Genomic DNA, 13,874 nt, shown 5'->3' with positions numbered 1-13,874 from the left:
AGCATACAAAAGCATGTATAGAGAATAGATATTCTTATATATACCTGAATAGAGGATATAAAACAATGAGCTAAAAGTGAAGGATTTCTCAGCATAAATAACTTAGAGCCCAACAATCAAGTGAGCCTATTAAAACTATAAAATTTAAGTTAAATACCTAGAAGCTTAATATACACACATAGCAGCTCAACATCACTAGGTGCTAAGTGGTTCATACTTTTAATTTCCAATTGGAAGGAAACATGCACATTGCCAGGACCCAGATTCCCCATCAGTATAGCAGACTACCATTTTCGTCTTAACATCATGGACTTGTCAATGCAGAACTGAGGGTAGTTTAAAAGCCTAACCCATTCATAGTTTAAAGTGGCTGGGTGAATAATCTTCAACAAAATCTAACATGGAATGTTTTCTGTAAAATGTTTTTGATACAACAAAGACAATGAGGCTCACATTAACATTCCTCTACTCACAAATTAACACTAACTTTTCCCTAAACATTTTTTTGGTAAATTTGTAAAAAGGATTCTCAAAAGCCTATCATCAACAATTGTCCATTTAATGCAGTACATATAATGTGTTAAGATTATAACATGCAAATTATAAATTCTGCAAAGATCTTGTGCCTTTAGTATATAAAATATTATATGAATTTATATAATTATAATAGTGTGTTAGACTTCTTCATGGAGGAGGGAACATTTGAGGTGGGCCTTGCCCTGGAGTAAGAGTCCGAAGGAGGAGCTGGCAGATAGTAGGTAAAGAGCATTCTAGTTCCAGGGACCAGGGACAGCAAAGGCTGGAAAGCCAGAGTGTTCTTAGGAAGGGACAAGTAGGGGTGCCTGGGTGGCTCAGTCAGTTGAGCGTCCGACTTCGGCTCAGGTCATGATCTCAGGATCTGTGAGTTCGAGCCCCGTGTTGGGCTCTGTGCTGACAGCTCAGAGCCTGGAGCCTTCTTCCGATTCTGTGTCTCCCTCTCTCTCTGACCCTCCCCCGTTCACACTGTCTCTCCCTGTCTCAAAAATAAAATAAACGTTAAAAAAAAAAATTTTTTTAATAAAAATTAAAAAAAAAAAGGAAGGGACAAGTAAACTCTGTTCTGCTTTACAAGTGTGAATTTACTCAGGCAAGATTGGCAAATGGGAGAATGATATCAGTAAGGTGTGGAAGTCATATAAGTTTTGGACAGAGTTCTTTCCAGGGCCACCTGGGTGGCTCAGAGTCCGACTCTTGGTTTTGGCTCAGGTCATGATCTCACAGTGTGTGATTTCAACCCCTGCGTCAGGCTTCGTGCTGACAGTGCAGAGCCTGCGTGGCATTCTCTCTCTTTTCCTCTCTCTCTGCCCTCCTCCCCTGCTTATGCTCTCTCTCTCTCTCAAAAGAATAAATAAGCTTTAAAACAAAAAGTTCTTTCCAGCATGTAAAAGTTTTACACGACCGAGTCAAGGCAGCTGAATGTTAAGACTATCCATGAACTTGCCCTTGGTTTGGCCAAGCACTCTGTTTTGGAAGTTCTCCCCCTCCAGCATTGTGCCTTTTTGCCCCGTCTGTCACTCAGTACCGTCAACGTCAACCCTTCCTTACATTCCTCCTTGCCATCAAATGACTTTCACCTATTCCTTTTAAGGTATAGTTTTATATTTACTGAAATAATTCTTCATTTTAAATATTATAACATAGCTTTTTGAACTAGGCTAATATTTTGATCAATATTGTTAATTTTGTGAGCACTCTGATTATAAAGTTGCATAAGTTTTGAGTGACCCTGCACCAACCCTATTTTTCTGTAAGTCTTGGTATTTGTAGGAATAATTTTTATAGAACTCCCAGTGCCTGGTAGTGTTTTATTTTCAAGAGAACACATATATTTTAACATAAATACCAATCATTCCAGATTTAGACCAGAAATTATTATATGTGGGAGATGTAAAAGCTGAGGCTGTGAGACGTAGACTGAGAACATTTTATAGATATTAGAATGTCCATTTTAGGAATGTTCATTTATTCAGTAGTCAGTAAAAGGATACAATTGTTATGCTTTAGAAAGAATTATCAAAAAGAAAAGAAAAGAGAAAAGAAAAGAAAGAGTCTGCCAGGACTATTAAAACAAAGTATCTTATTTTTCTTAAACTTCTAAAAATCACATTAAAATTAAAATAGAAAAAAAACTGTTACAAATATAATGTATTAACTAAATATTGAAACAATGATGAAATGTTAATGTCCTAAACCCCAATATACTTGTAGTTTTATAGTTAACAAGTTACATGTGGAAGAGTGTGTCTGTTCCAAATAGAAGAAATAATTAGTCCTTAATAAATTGACCAGACATCAAAGTTCAAAAGAGAAACAAAAGGCCAGTTAAGAAGCTTAACTTATGTTAATTATAAGAAAAAAAATAGTTACTTTTCCTGGTAAATATTCAAAATGAGTAAGAACACTCCAGTATAATATTAGTTGTTGAAGTATTATAGACTACACCTGGAAGGATTCGTTTTTCCCCCATCTCAAAGTCACCAATCTAAAGCCAGGCTTACCTGGGTTTGGCCAATAAGTTCAGGGCTCATCTCCATCTGTAGGTTTAGAGGTTCTCAGCACAAAACCCTCCCCTGCAGAGTTGCCTTTTACTTGAATAGGGAATCTTCTAAAGGAATGGAGTCGTAATAGGCCTTAGAAATCATTCACTGATCTAACCCTTTTCTCTCAAGGTGACACCTGAAGGGTTAGGGGACTTGTAGCAGGTCCTCACATCAGATTCAAAGGTGCCTGCCATTTACTTTGCTATTTTTTTAATTAATATTGAAGGAATTAATGGATTAAGGACATAAGGGTATGAGAGTATAAATATCCCAGAGTTCTTAAACAGCAACAAAAAAATGTGATATATTTTTTCTTCTAATATTTGTTCTGTGTAGTGAGGCTTTATGTTTTTGTTTATTTGTTTAAATTATAAGTGCCAGGGCATTGGCTCAAAGCATCCAGAAAACTGTCAACAGTGACCCCCCCCTCCCCCCACCGCCAACACTTTTCAGGACTGTCAATGGTAGCATGGCAGCTTTAATGCAAAACCCTAGGCTTCAAGAACTCAAGGAACTTCTCCTTACTAGATGCTACACAACAGTCTCTTATCTCTAATGCAGTGCTCCAGAAATTAGCAGGCTTGCTGTAATGATGAAGAAAGGCCCAATCATAGCCAATTTATTCACTACCAATTATACTGTTTATTAATAGACTAATTTAGCTCCTCATACTTTTAGTTAACACTTTGCTGGAGTATTGAAAAGCATCTTTTAAGTTTACATTAGGAAAAAAATGTATGACATCATCTGATCTTATTCTAAATTAGATATAACTTAAAATTACAAAGGCCTGACCATGCAAGACACAGTAAAGACTCTTCCCTTCTTTTTTGTCTTCATTTTTATTTCTCTCTGGTCCAGGAACAGAGAGAAAGCCAACTCAACTAAAATATGTAACAGTTCTTCTTTCACAAGCCAATTAATGTTTGTACACTGCTGGTTTTATCATTAGCCAAGATTTCGTGCAAATAATATTCTAGACTCCGGTTATTTTACAATGACATTGCTATAATATTTCTCAATATCTCCCCTCTATCCCCAAGTTAATACAGCACTCCAATTTCAGAGGTTCAAGCAGATGCTAATATGCCAATATTTAAAGTTTTAAAAAATCTCCACAATTTGAGACTTAATCTGTAACAACACCATTAGGTTGATTGATAGATGATAAATAACTTTGCATTTGAAAAAGAAATGATTCTAAGTGTCATTTTTACAAGGATTATCTTAGATATTTCTTAATGATTCAACCAATATTGATAGAATATATATTCTCTGCGAGGCAATTTGCTGTACTAAAATCTCTTTCATTGCACATATGAGATTCTACTTTGAGCTGTGTCATACTAGGTGCCGAGTTTGTGACTGACATAAAGCCTGGCCCATAATCTCTAGCTGGTCTCATATAGCTTGCATTCTAGTGAAGAACACAGAAAAACACACACTGAACTAGATAGAGCCATCCCTTATTGCCTGAATCTAATTTGTCCCAGAAAAACCTATTGGATAGCAATAATTTAGAGAGTAGAGACATTTATTCCATTATGTTTTGTTTTTCTTATAACTGTAAGTTTGTATTTCTGACCACCTTCACCCATTGCGCCCAATCCCTCCATTATGTTATGTACATGAGATATGTAATAACACATTCTCAGTCTATCCAAAACCCCACCTGTTCACACCACTAAGATACACTTAAATGCCACCATAACTTTCCACCAAGTATTTCAGTAAAACATAAAGCATTTAAAACATCAATAACTTAGTTATTGAACACCAGATAAAGTCCAGGTAAGAGGTGATTGCTACTTGGTCTAGAATGGTGGCAGTAGAGGTGGAGAGAAATAGAAGGATTGAAGATTTATTTGGGATGGTTTCTGTCCTAGAACAGCTCACAATTGAGTCTCAGAAGACAATTTGATGTATTGAATACTGTTGAATACATAAAACAGATATTGATTCATGTGAAATGTCTCTCTTCAGTCCTCAGGTAGAAGATAGTGAGGGGACTATTCAGTTTGATGGAGAAGGGTATGCATTGGTCAGCCGCCCCATTCGTTGGTACCCCAACATCTCAACTGTCATGTTCAAGTTCAGGACATTTTCTTCAAGTGCTCTCCTGATGTACCTTGCCACACGAGACCTGGTAAAGACATGCACAGCTGATTTTCCATGATTGATCATTTGTTTGCCTCTTTCCGTAGGATTCCAATACAATTATCAATTATTGTTAAATTATCAATTATTATTCAAAGAATTCAGGGATGGCTGTGTGACAGCCAAGAGTGGGTGATGCAGATAGAACATATATTTTCATTGATAAATTCAATTACAGATGCAATATAATTATTACTTATTTTCAATATAGTTCCCTATATAATCCTTTAAGAGAAGCACTCAGTAAAGATTCCTGCAGTATGGAATCATGCAGCAGCAAAACTACTGCTTTAGTCTTCTAAACACCTAAGTTGAAAGGTGGTACTAAATGTCCTCTTTGTTTTTCTAAGTTAATATCTCTTATTAAATTCTTCCAGGGAACATATCTTTTAGTTGGCTTAATATGTTTTCATAGGAACCTCCTTTATTCTTCTGTCATAAAAGGATATGCCCTAGTAATTGGTTGTGACCATTGACACCACGATATCACACCCACCAACATTCACAAAATACTAGTACCAATTCTGTTTCTAAAATGGATGTCACTTACCGATCAACACATTTAGTGACTTAGCCATAAGGCCCTATTATAAACCCCACAAAGAAAGTGAATACTCATGTTTCGCTATGTATCTAATCACTAGTGTATTTTTACTTCATCACAGAAAGATTTCATGAGTGTAGAACTCACCGATGGGCATGTAAAAGTCAGCTATGATCTGGGTTCAGGAATGGCTTCTGTTGTCAGCAATCAAAACCATAATGATGGGAAATGGAAATCCTTCACCCTGTCAAGAATTCAGAAACAAGGTGAGTTTCTATGGTGATAATGCACTGTGAGCCTTAATCATGCTATCCAACGTTCCCATGTATCTAATCATGAGGAAGACCCTGTCTGTAATTTTAGGTACTCACAAATTCTGTGAAAATCGGATACACTCATCTCTTTGGCTTAGATGATAGGTGACTTGGGTTACACATGACTGATTGAAGAGGCAAATGGTTCTCTGTCATTTTCTTTGAACATTGAAAGCTTAATTTGAAAACATCAAACTATCTTACAACTTGTAAAATTATATCCTGTAGTAGGTTTGAAAAGGTTGTGTGCTTGTCTTTCCTTCTTATTTTACCAAGATGCTTCCTTTAGAGCGACTCACATGTGCAATTTGTAGGGGTGGTCGCACAGTTACCAGTTCTTTGCTTTTTAAAAAGGCCAAATATTTGTATGTGTGCAAGTAAATAATCAAATAACAATAATGTAACCTCTTTATAGTTCAGGAACTCTTTCAACATTTTTTTCTTTTTTTTTTTTTAATTTTTTTTCAACGTTTATTTATTTTTGGGACAGAGAGAGACAGAGCATGAACGGGGGAGGGGCAGAGAGAGAGGGAGACACAGAATCGGAAACAGGCTCCAGGCTCTGAGCCATCAGCCCAGAGCCTGACGCGGGGCTCGAACTCACGGACCGCGAGATCGTGACCTGGTTGAAGTCGGACGCTTAACCGACTGCGCCACCCAGGCGCCCTCAACATTTTTTTCATTTGCTGATTTGAGCAGGTATTTTGTTCTGGTGTTAGAGAAAGGGAAACATAGGCTCAAACTTACATGTGGTCAGAGACGTATATATGTAAGATCTCATAAGAAAGATAGAAATCCAAGTCTCTTAGGTCTTAGTGTGCTGCTACTGTTATTTAAGTATAATTCCCCTCACTCTGTGTACTATAGTATTACCAATATCTGCAAATGGAACTTTGATACTTCTGTTTATAAAATTAAACCTAATTAGTTTTCATTGTGCCAATGTGATATGTCATGAGAATTTCGGTTTAACTTTGCACCATTCTTCATTCCTGTGTTTAACAAATATCTGGCAAGCACACACCGCATAAGAACTGCATAAGTATTGCATAAGAACTGAGTGAGGTCTGTCACAAGTCCGTGCCTTCAAGGAACTTGCACTCTAATGGGGGAGATAGGCAAGTAAATCAATGGTGAGAAAAGCTAATTGCTGTGTCAAAATAGGTATAGTAGATGGAGGCGCCTGGTTGGCTCAGTCGGCTAAGCCTCCCGCTCTTGATTTTGGCCGAGGTCATGATCTCAAGGTTCATGATTTCAACCTGGGAGTCAGGCTCCGCGCTGACAGTGAGGAGCCTGCTTGTATTCTTTCTCTTTCTCTGCGCCTCCCCCGCTTGCATGTTCTCTCTCGCTCTCTCAAAAATAAATAAATGAACTTAAAAAAAAAAAAAAGTATAGTAGGCTAGGAATCTCAGGAGAGAGATGTTTAAGTCACACAGAGAGGTTGGCGAATGCCCTGAGGCACAAGCGGGAGTTGAGAACTTCACTGGATGGACAGCACCTTTGGACACTTCAGAGAGGTGAATGTTGTGTGAGAGCCTAGAGGCCTCAGAGAGCATCATACATCATCAGACATCAGTTTCCAGTTGCTCTTCCTTGTAATATGGAGGTCTGGAGATACTCCTCAGTCGGAACAAAACCTGGTTTGTGCTTATATAAGTTGGAGTACTGCTGTATACATTGTTCCAGCATAAAAGAGGCACAGTGCACATTTGCGTGGGGGAGGCTCTGCCTTAAGAAAAGTGTTTTACTCTGTTTGACCCAACATTTCCCAAACTTCTACGATCACTAAAATCTTTCCATTCATGCAAGACTAGCATTCTGCTGAACACACTTTGGGAAAGGCTTTCGTTAATGTTGAGGAGCAAGAATTTCCCGTCCCTTTCTGGGTCCTTCTAGCTGGACCTAAGAATCAAATTGACATGAGACAGATTAACAGGACAAAATCCGATTTGATCGTGTACATGCAGGGAATCCACACACACATGGAAATTCCAAAGACAGGCAAAATGAGGTATATGTGTCATTGTGAACTGAGAAGAAGATAGGGGTCTGGGACTTCAAAAGGAAGAATGCAGTTTACAGGGAGATAAAAAGAAAGGGTGGGGGAGGGGGTAAGTGTTTCCTGAATAAATGTTTGTTGAGCCACTCAGAAACAATGCCACACAGAGGACTTTGATCAGACAGGCCTTGCTGTCAACTACACCTAGTTCACAGTGCAATGTCATTATCTGTGGTGATAGTGCTCTTCCGGGAGCAGGTCCTCTATCTAAATTCTTCTAGGCAGTTGTGGGGGAGGGAAAGGGCTTTTCCTGAATCAACTGGGTTTTGGTTGCTTTTTTCCTACAAGTATTGATTTAAATTCCAGCTAGATAACATACAGTACAACATTAGTTTCAGGTATAGAACTTAGTCATCATTTACATCCAATACCTGGATGTGAGTACTTGTGCTTATCACAAGTACCTTCCTTAATACCCATCATATATTTAACCCATTCCCCAACCTACCTCCCTTCCAGTAACCCTCAGTTCTCTACATTTAAGAGTCTGTTTTATGGTTTATCTTTTTTCCCCTTTGTTCCTTTGTTTCTTAAATTCCACATATGAATGAAATCATATGGTATTTGTCTCTCTCATATGGTATTTGACTGACTTATTTCACTTCGCATAATACACTCTAGCTCCATCCACATCACTGCGAATGGTTTTGATTGTTTAAAAAAAAATTAAATGTGTTTATTTTTGAGAGAGAGAGACAGAGAGAGGGAGAGAGAGAGTGTGTGCACCAGTGTAGGAGGGGCAGAGAGAAAGAGGCAAAGAGAGAAACCCAAGCAGGCTCTGTGCTGACAGCACAAAGCCTGACATGAGGCTTACTCCCACGAACTATGAGATCATTCCCTGAGTCAAACTCAAGATTCAGACATTTAACCAACTGAGCCACCCAGGAGCCCTGGTTTTGATTGCTTTTTAGCTCACACTGGTCTTCGTATATAAGTGGCTCATCTTGGAGTAGCCTGCTATAGTTACTATAGCTACTACAGTTATAGTATACAGTTGGCCACTATAGTTACTACAAGTAAATCCATAGCCTAACAGGATGTATGTTGCCAAAAAATTCATGAAATGAGGCTAGAGAGATAACAGATCCAGTTCATAAAAGGCCTTATGAATTTCAACTTTATCCTAAAAGCTGTAGGGAACTACTAAGAGTTTTAATCTAAAATGTGACACCATCAGGGGCGCCTGGGTGGCGCAGTCGGTTAAGCGTCCGACTTCAGCCAGGTCACGATCTCGCGGTCCGTGAGTTCAAGCCCCGCGTCGGGCTCTGGGCTTGATGGCTCGGAGCCTGGAGCCTGTTTCCGATTCTGTATCTCCCTCTCTCTGACCCTCCCCCGTTCATGCTCTGTCTCTCTCTGTCCCAAAAATAAATAAAAAACGTTGAAAAAAAAATTAAAAAAAAAATAAAATGTGACACCATCAGATGTGTGCTTTAGTAAAGTTCCCACGGAAAACTTTAAAGGGTAGATATCTGACAGTTTCAGGGGCTGCTGCAGTCCTCAGTAAACCAGGTGAACAGTGAGGAGAATGAAAGCATAAGAATGGAGAGGAAAGAGTAGAAATGAAAGATGTCAACCATTTTAAAATCAAGGAGCTTTATTTATGATATACTCAACATGGAGGCTAAATATTTTAAAAAGGGACATCAAGAATAATTCCTTTCTTTTTCTTAAACAACAAAATATATTTTAGTGCCTGTACCAAGCTATTGGATACAAAAAAAAAAAAAAAAAAAAGAATAGGTTTTCTAGAAAAGATGCTGGGTTCTATTTTGGACATATTGTATGAAAGGTACTCTTAATATCTTGAGTAGCCTAGGGAAGCTGTGTAATTGGCAGGCAATCAGTTATGTGTACCTGAGGTTTCGCAGAGCTCTAGGAGAGATGGGCAGCTTGGAGTCATTATCATGTCATTAATAGTTGTAGCTGAATAGAGATGAGAAAGACCACGCAGTCATTTCTAGAGTGAGAGGATCCAAAGCCCTGAAGCAAACAGCAGTGTCGAAGGGATATAATAAAGGCAGACTCCACAAAGGAGGCTGTAAAGAAATAATCCGAGAAAGGAGAAATAAGGAAGAGAAATTTTCAGAAGATCAAACTGAAGGCAGAGTGACCAATTAGGTTCAATAATAGTCCAGGCAGGAGATGTATGATGGCTTGAAATAAGAGCTACAGTGGAATTTGACACTAGAGAAATGCAAAATAAATCCACAGTGTGATACCATCGTATAGTTATTAGAATGCCTACAGTTACAAAGACTGAACATACCCAGGGCTGGCAAGAATGGAGAGTAACTGGAGCTCCTATACCCTGCTGAAGAGGATGGAAAATGGGCAGCTGCATTGGTAACTGGATTGGCAGTTTCTTAATAGGTTAAATATATACCTACTGTATGAACCAGCCATTCCACTCCTAAGTATCCACGCAAGACGCATGAAGCATATTTCCATACAAAGACCTTTACCAGAATGTCCATAGCGTCTTTCTTTGTGGGCCTCAAAAAACAGAACACTAAATCAGCTGTTAACAGGTTAATAGATACACAAATTGTTATATAGTCCACACAATGGAATACTATTTAGCAATAAAAATAGTGAGCTAGTAATCTGCACACAAAATGGATGGATATCAAAATAAATATTCCTAGTGAAAGAAGGCATACATAAAAAATGTTATGTCAAATATATAGAAAGCACAAATGAACCTACAGTCTCAGAAAACAGATAGAGGCTACATGAGAATTAGGTTGGGGAGGGAGGCACAGGAAGGAAGGATAACAAAGAGGCATAAGGAAACTTTTGGGGTGATGGATATGTTCACTTTTTTTGTTTTTAGTGTGGTGATGGTTTCCCAGATGTATACATGTCTAAAAACCTGTTAAAATGTATACTTCAAACATAAGCAACTTCTATTGTGTCGATTATAGTTTGGTAAAACTTTAAAAAAATAGGGTAGATATTAGAGTTATTTAGGAGATGAAATTAACAGGGCTCTTGGTTGATTAGATGTGGAATAGCAAGGAGACAGTCAGGATGAGTCTCTAATTTTGGAGATTGGGTGCCACCAAATAAATAATAAGGATTTTGGGGTAAAAAGATAATCATTTTGATTTGGAATGTGTTTAGTTTGAAGTACTGATAAGATATACAGATGATTATGTCTCATCTGTTGAATGTGGACTTCTAGGCAAAATCAGGTCCAGACATATATATTTTTGAGTTGTCAACATAAAGTAAGTAGATATAAACTGGAGGTTACCTGGATAACTGAAACCCAAGAAGCGGCCAGATGGAGACGCATTAGGGAACATAACACTTCAGAAATATTCAAAGAAATAAGTCCCAAAGAAGGAAATCATGAATGGGTTGGAAAGGTACAAGAACCTGGAGAAAGGTTGTCTGTCACTAGGAAAGCCAAAACAGGCAATTTCCTAGAAGGAAGGAAATGTTAACATCAAAAACTGCATAGACGTGGATTAAGATAAGGACCAAGAGACCCTACTGAGTTTGGATGTAGGGAGGTCCCTGCAGATCTGAGAACAACTGAAATCCAAGGAGTAGTGGGATCAGAATTGAAATAAGCCTTCAGCAACGTGGGTCATCCCTCCTTTTCAGTGACCAGATTAGTTGTTTATGTGAATTATTCTCAACTAGTTTATAAATGCACCCTCCCTTGAAATAGAGACACACTCTTTCAGGTGGCATCCCCCACCTTGCCTTGACAGTCACTTAGTAGAACCACAGTCACCACTAGAAGTGTGTCATATCCCTGAAGTACACTGATATAAACACAAGATTTAGAACAATCATTTCGATTTCAACCTAAGAGAGAGAAGAAAGAAATTGCCAAAGTAACAATTCATTTGCCACAACTCAGCATTGATTATAAAATACTTGCTAAGCCCCTACTCTTTGTCTCGTATTTAATAAAACCCTTATTTCCCTGCTTATCCATAAATGATGTCTGGACTCATCAACTCTGAAATTTTATGTTAATAGCTATTCTGTAAGGGAAAGAAATAGGCCAGGACATGAAAGCAAGTGTTAGCATTTCATAGCAGAACCCACTTCATTGCTATCACTCATGAAGGAGAGAGTAAAGCTCTTCCTTTAACTCAGTAAAAATATGCCGCCCTATGCCTCTCTGCTGGAGTTAACACTTGGGCCAGTGAGTTTCAATTCAATGTCTTTCTGCTCTTTAATCAGTTTTTCTTAGAATGGTTTCTAAAAATGCATATATTCATTCAGGGATACGGAGGAAAACTACCTCCAGTCAGTGGCTTGCCTGTGATAGAGAGGGAGAATTTCATTTTCACAGACAGCATTAAAATATGCACCCGATCTGTGGAAAGAGGCTATTTTCATGTTCCAGTCAACAGCTCCATATGAAAACTTCTTTGCTGATCTGGATAAAAAGGAATGTGCATGAAAAAGTCTTGAAAATGGTTTTATATTTTTTTTTTATTTTAGCCACCAGTCTGGTCAAAAAGTTATATGTGTATAAAATTAATATGGTATATGAAAGTAATTCAGTTTTTATATTTTGACTTGCTGAATATTTTTAATAGGACAGTTACTCAGTCTGTGTTTTTTATTGTCTGTTTATTTTGAAAAACTCTGCTTTAAGGATTTGAGGTATTAATAGGTTTGGTATTTCTTTTGATCATATTTTAAATTTTATTTATTTATTTTGAGAGAGAGAGAGAGAGAAAGAGAGAGGGAGAGAGAGAATCCCAAGTAGGCTCTGTACAGGGCTCGAACTCTCAAACCCTGAAACCATGACCTGAGCCAAAGCCAAGAGTCGGAGACTCAACTGACTGAGCCACCTACGTATCCCTGTCATTATTTAATAGGGCAATTATGTTTGTTTTTATTGAAGATACTTCCTTTTGGAATGGAAGGGCTACAGATTACAATGGAATTTTAGAGTTTGATATTTTTCTTTGTTTTTCAAAAAAGTACTATTCTAAAAGTTATGAGTTAAGGGAAAATAATAATGTTCCATGGTCAAATAAATTTGAGAAATACTTCTTGCTCTATGTCCCCCAACTGGAGCATTACATTGAACATTAGTATGTCAGAAGATCTGGGCAGTCATAAAATTAAAATATATGTTTAATTTGCTTAACCCAATGTTTGTCATATTTATTTGAGCCAGGAACATCCAGGAAACTAGCGTTCCAAAGAATAAACATTTAGAAATGCCCTTATAATCCACTGGTTTAAATAGCCATTTTCAGACCCTTGCTAATTCAGATCCAATATCAGGCGAAGATTTAGAGGCTGAATCTTTCATGTTAATGAACTGATGCCTCAGTATGCATCAAGGGTCCAAAATATATGAAGCAGTTAAAGGCTAGGCCTAAGCAAATATTATGGTGAGAAAGCACATAATTCAGAAAGAGCCTAGCCTCCTCGTCAGAATGAAGGGGAGGAAATCAATGAGATAAGGGGTTCCCATCTGCTTTCTGAACAAAACAGACTAAACAGAGAAGTCCCTCTCTTCTTTCCTTTGTCAGGGTATTATTTTTAAGCCCTCTTTGTGGATAGTTTAATACTTTATTTTATTGATGTCATTGCTTCTGCAATTATTCAATAGATATACGTGGTCCAAATGCTTGGGAAAGTCGATGTTAATTTGAGAATTAAAGTAAATTTATCTTGAAGTAACAGTGATAATACAGACATGGTTCGTCTCGCTCAAGTAAGACTTTCTCTCTCCTTTACAGCCAACATATCAATTGTAGATATAGATACTAACCAGGAGGAGAACCTAGCAACTTTATCTTCTGGAAACAACTTTGGTCTTGACTTGAAAGCAGATGACAAAATATATTTTGGTGGTCTGCCAACACTGAGAAACTTGAGGTAATGTAGTGTATATTTAGAGCTAAGGATTAAGTTTTAATTAAATGGCCACCCTGCTCACTGGAGTTCTGCAGTTTAATTACAACAGGAATGTCGCATAACCTTTAGTTGCAGAAAGGCTTAATTAAAAAAAAAAATCATGTTACATGTTAGAACAACACCAGGATTTAGACGCCCAAGGATTAATTGGATATCTTTGTTGAAGAGATGGATGGAAATCACTATTTCCCTCATATTCACCTGATGAAAAGAATTGTAAAAGTAATTAAAGGTGGAAACTAGAGTTGAATGTGCGTCTTGTAATTGCTCTTCATTCACTGCAGATCATGGGACACTGAGATTGCTTAGTGTTCTAA

General features: G+C 37.8%; 1 protein-coding gene across 1 annotated transcript in view; it reads left to right on the top strand.

The window, feature by feature from the left end:
- LAMA2 (laminin subunit alpha 2) overlaps window positions 1-13,874 on the top strand; it is a 395,150-nt gene that overhangs the window by 325,616 nt on the left and 55,660 nt on the right. Inside the window, exons 49-51 of the mRNA XM_040449243.1 lie at window positions 4,563-4,725; window positions 5,402-5,546; window positions 13,380-13,518. Coding sequence (XP_040305177.1) covers window positions 4,563-4,725; window positions 5,402-5,546; window positions 13,380-13,518 — 447 coding nt within the window. The remainder of the gene's footprint in view (window positions 1-4,562; window positions 4,726-5,401; window positions 5,547-13,379; window positions 13,519-13,874) is intronic.

The sequence above is a fragment of the Herpailurus yagouaroundi genome, unplaced genomic scaffold (assembly GCF_014898765.1).
Source record: "Herpailurus yagouaroundi ecotype Mexico unplaced genomic scaffold, PumYag 198, whole genome shotgun sequence".
Taxonomy (NCBI): domain Eukaryota; kingdom Metazoa; phylum Chordata; class Mammalia; order Carnivora; family Felidae; genus Herpailurus; species Herpailurus yagouaroundi.
Note: the sequence above shows the minus strand (reverse complement) of the source record. Positions and strands in the feature narration are given on the sequence as shown.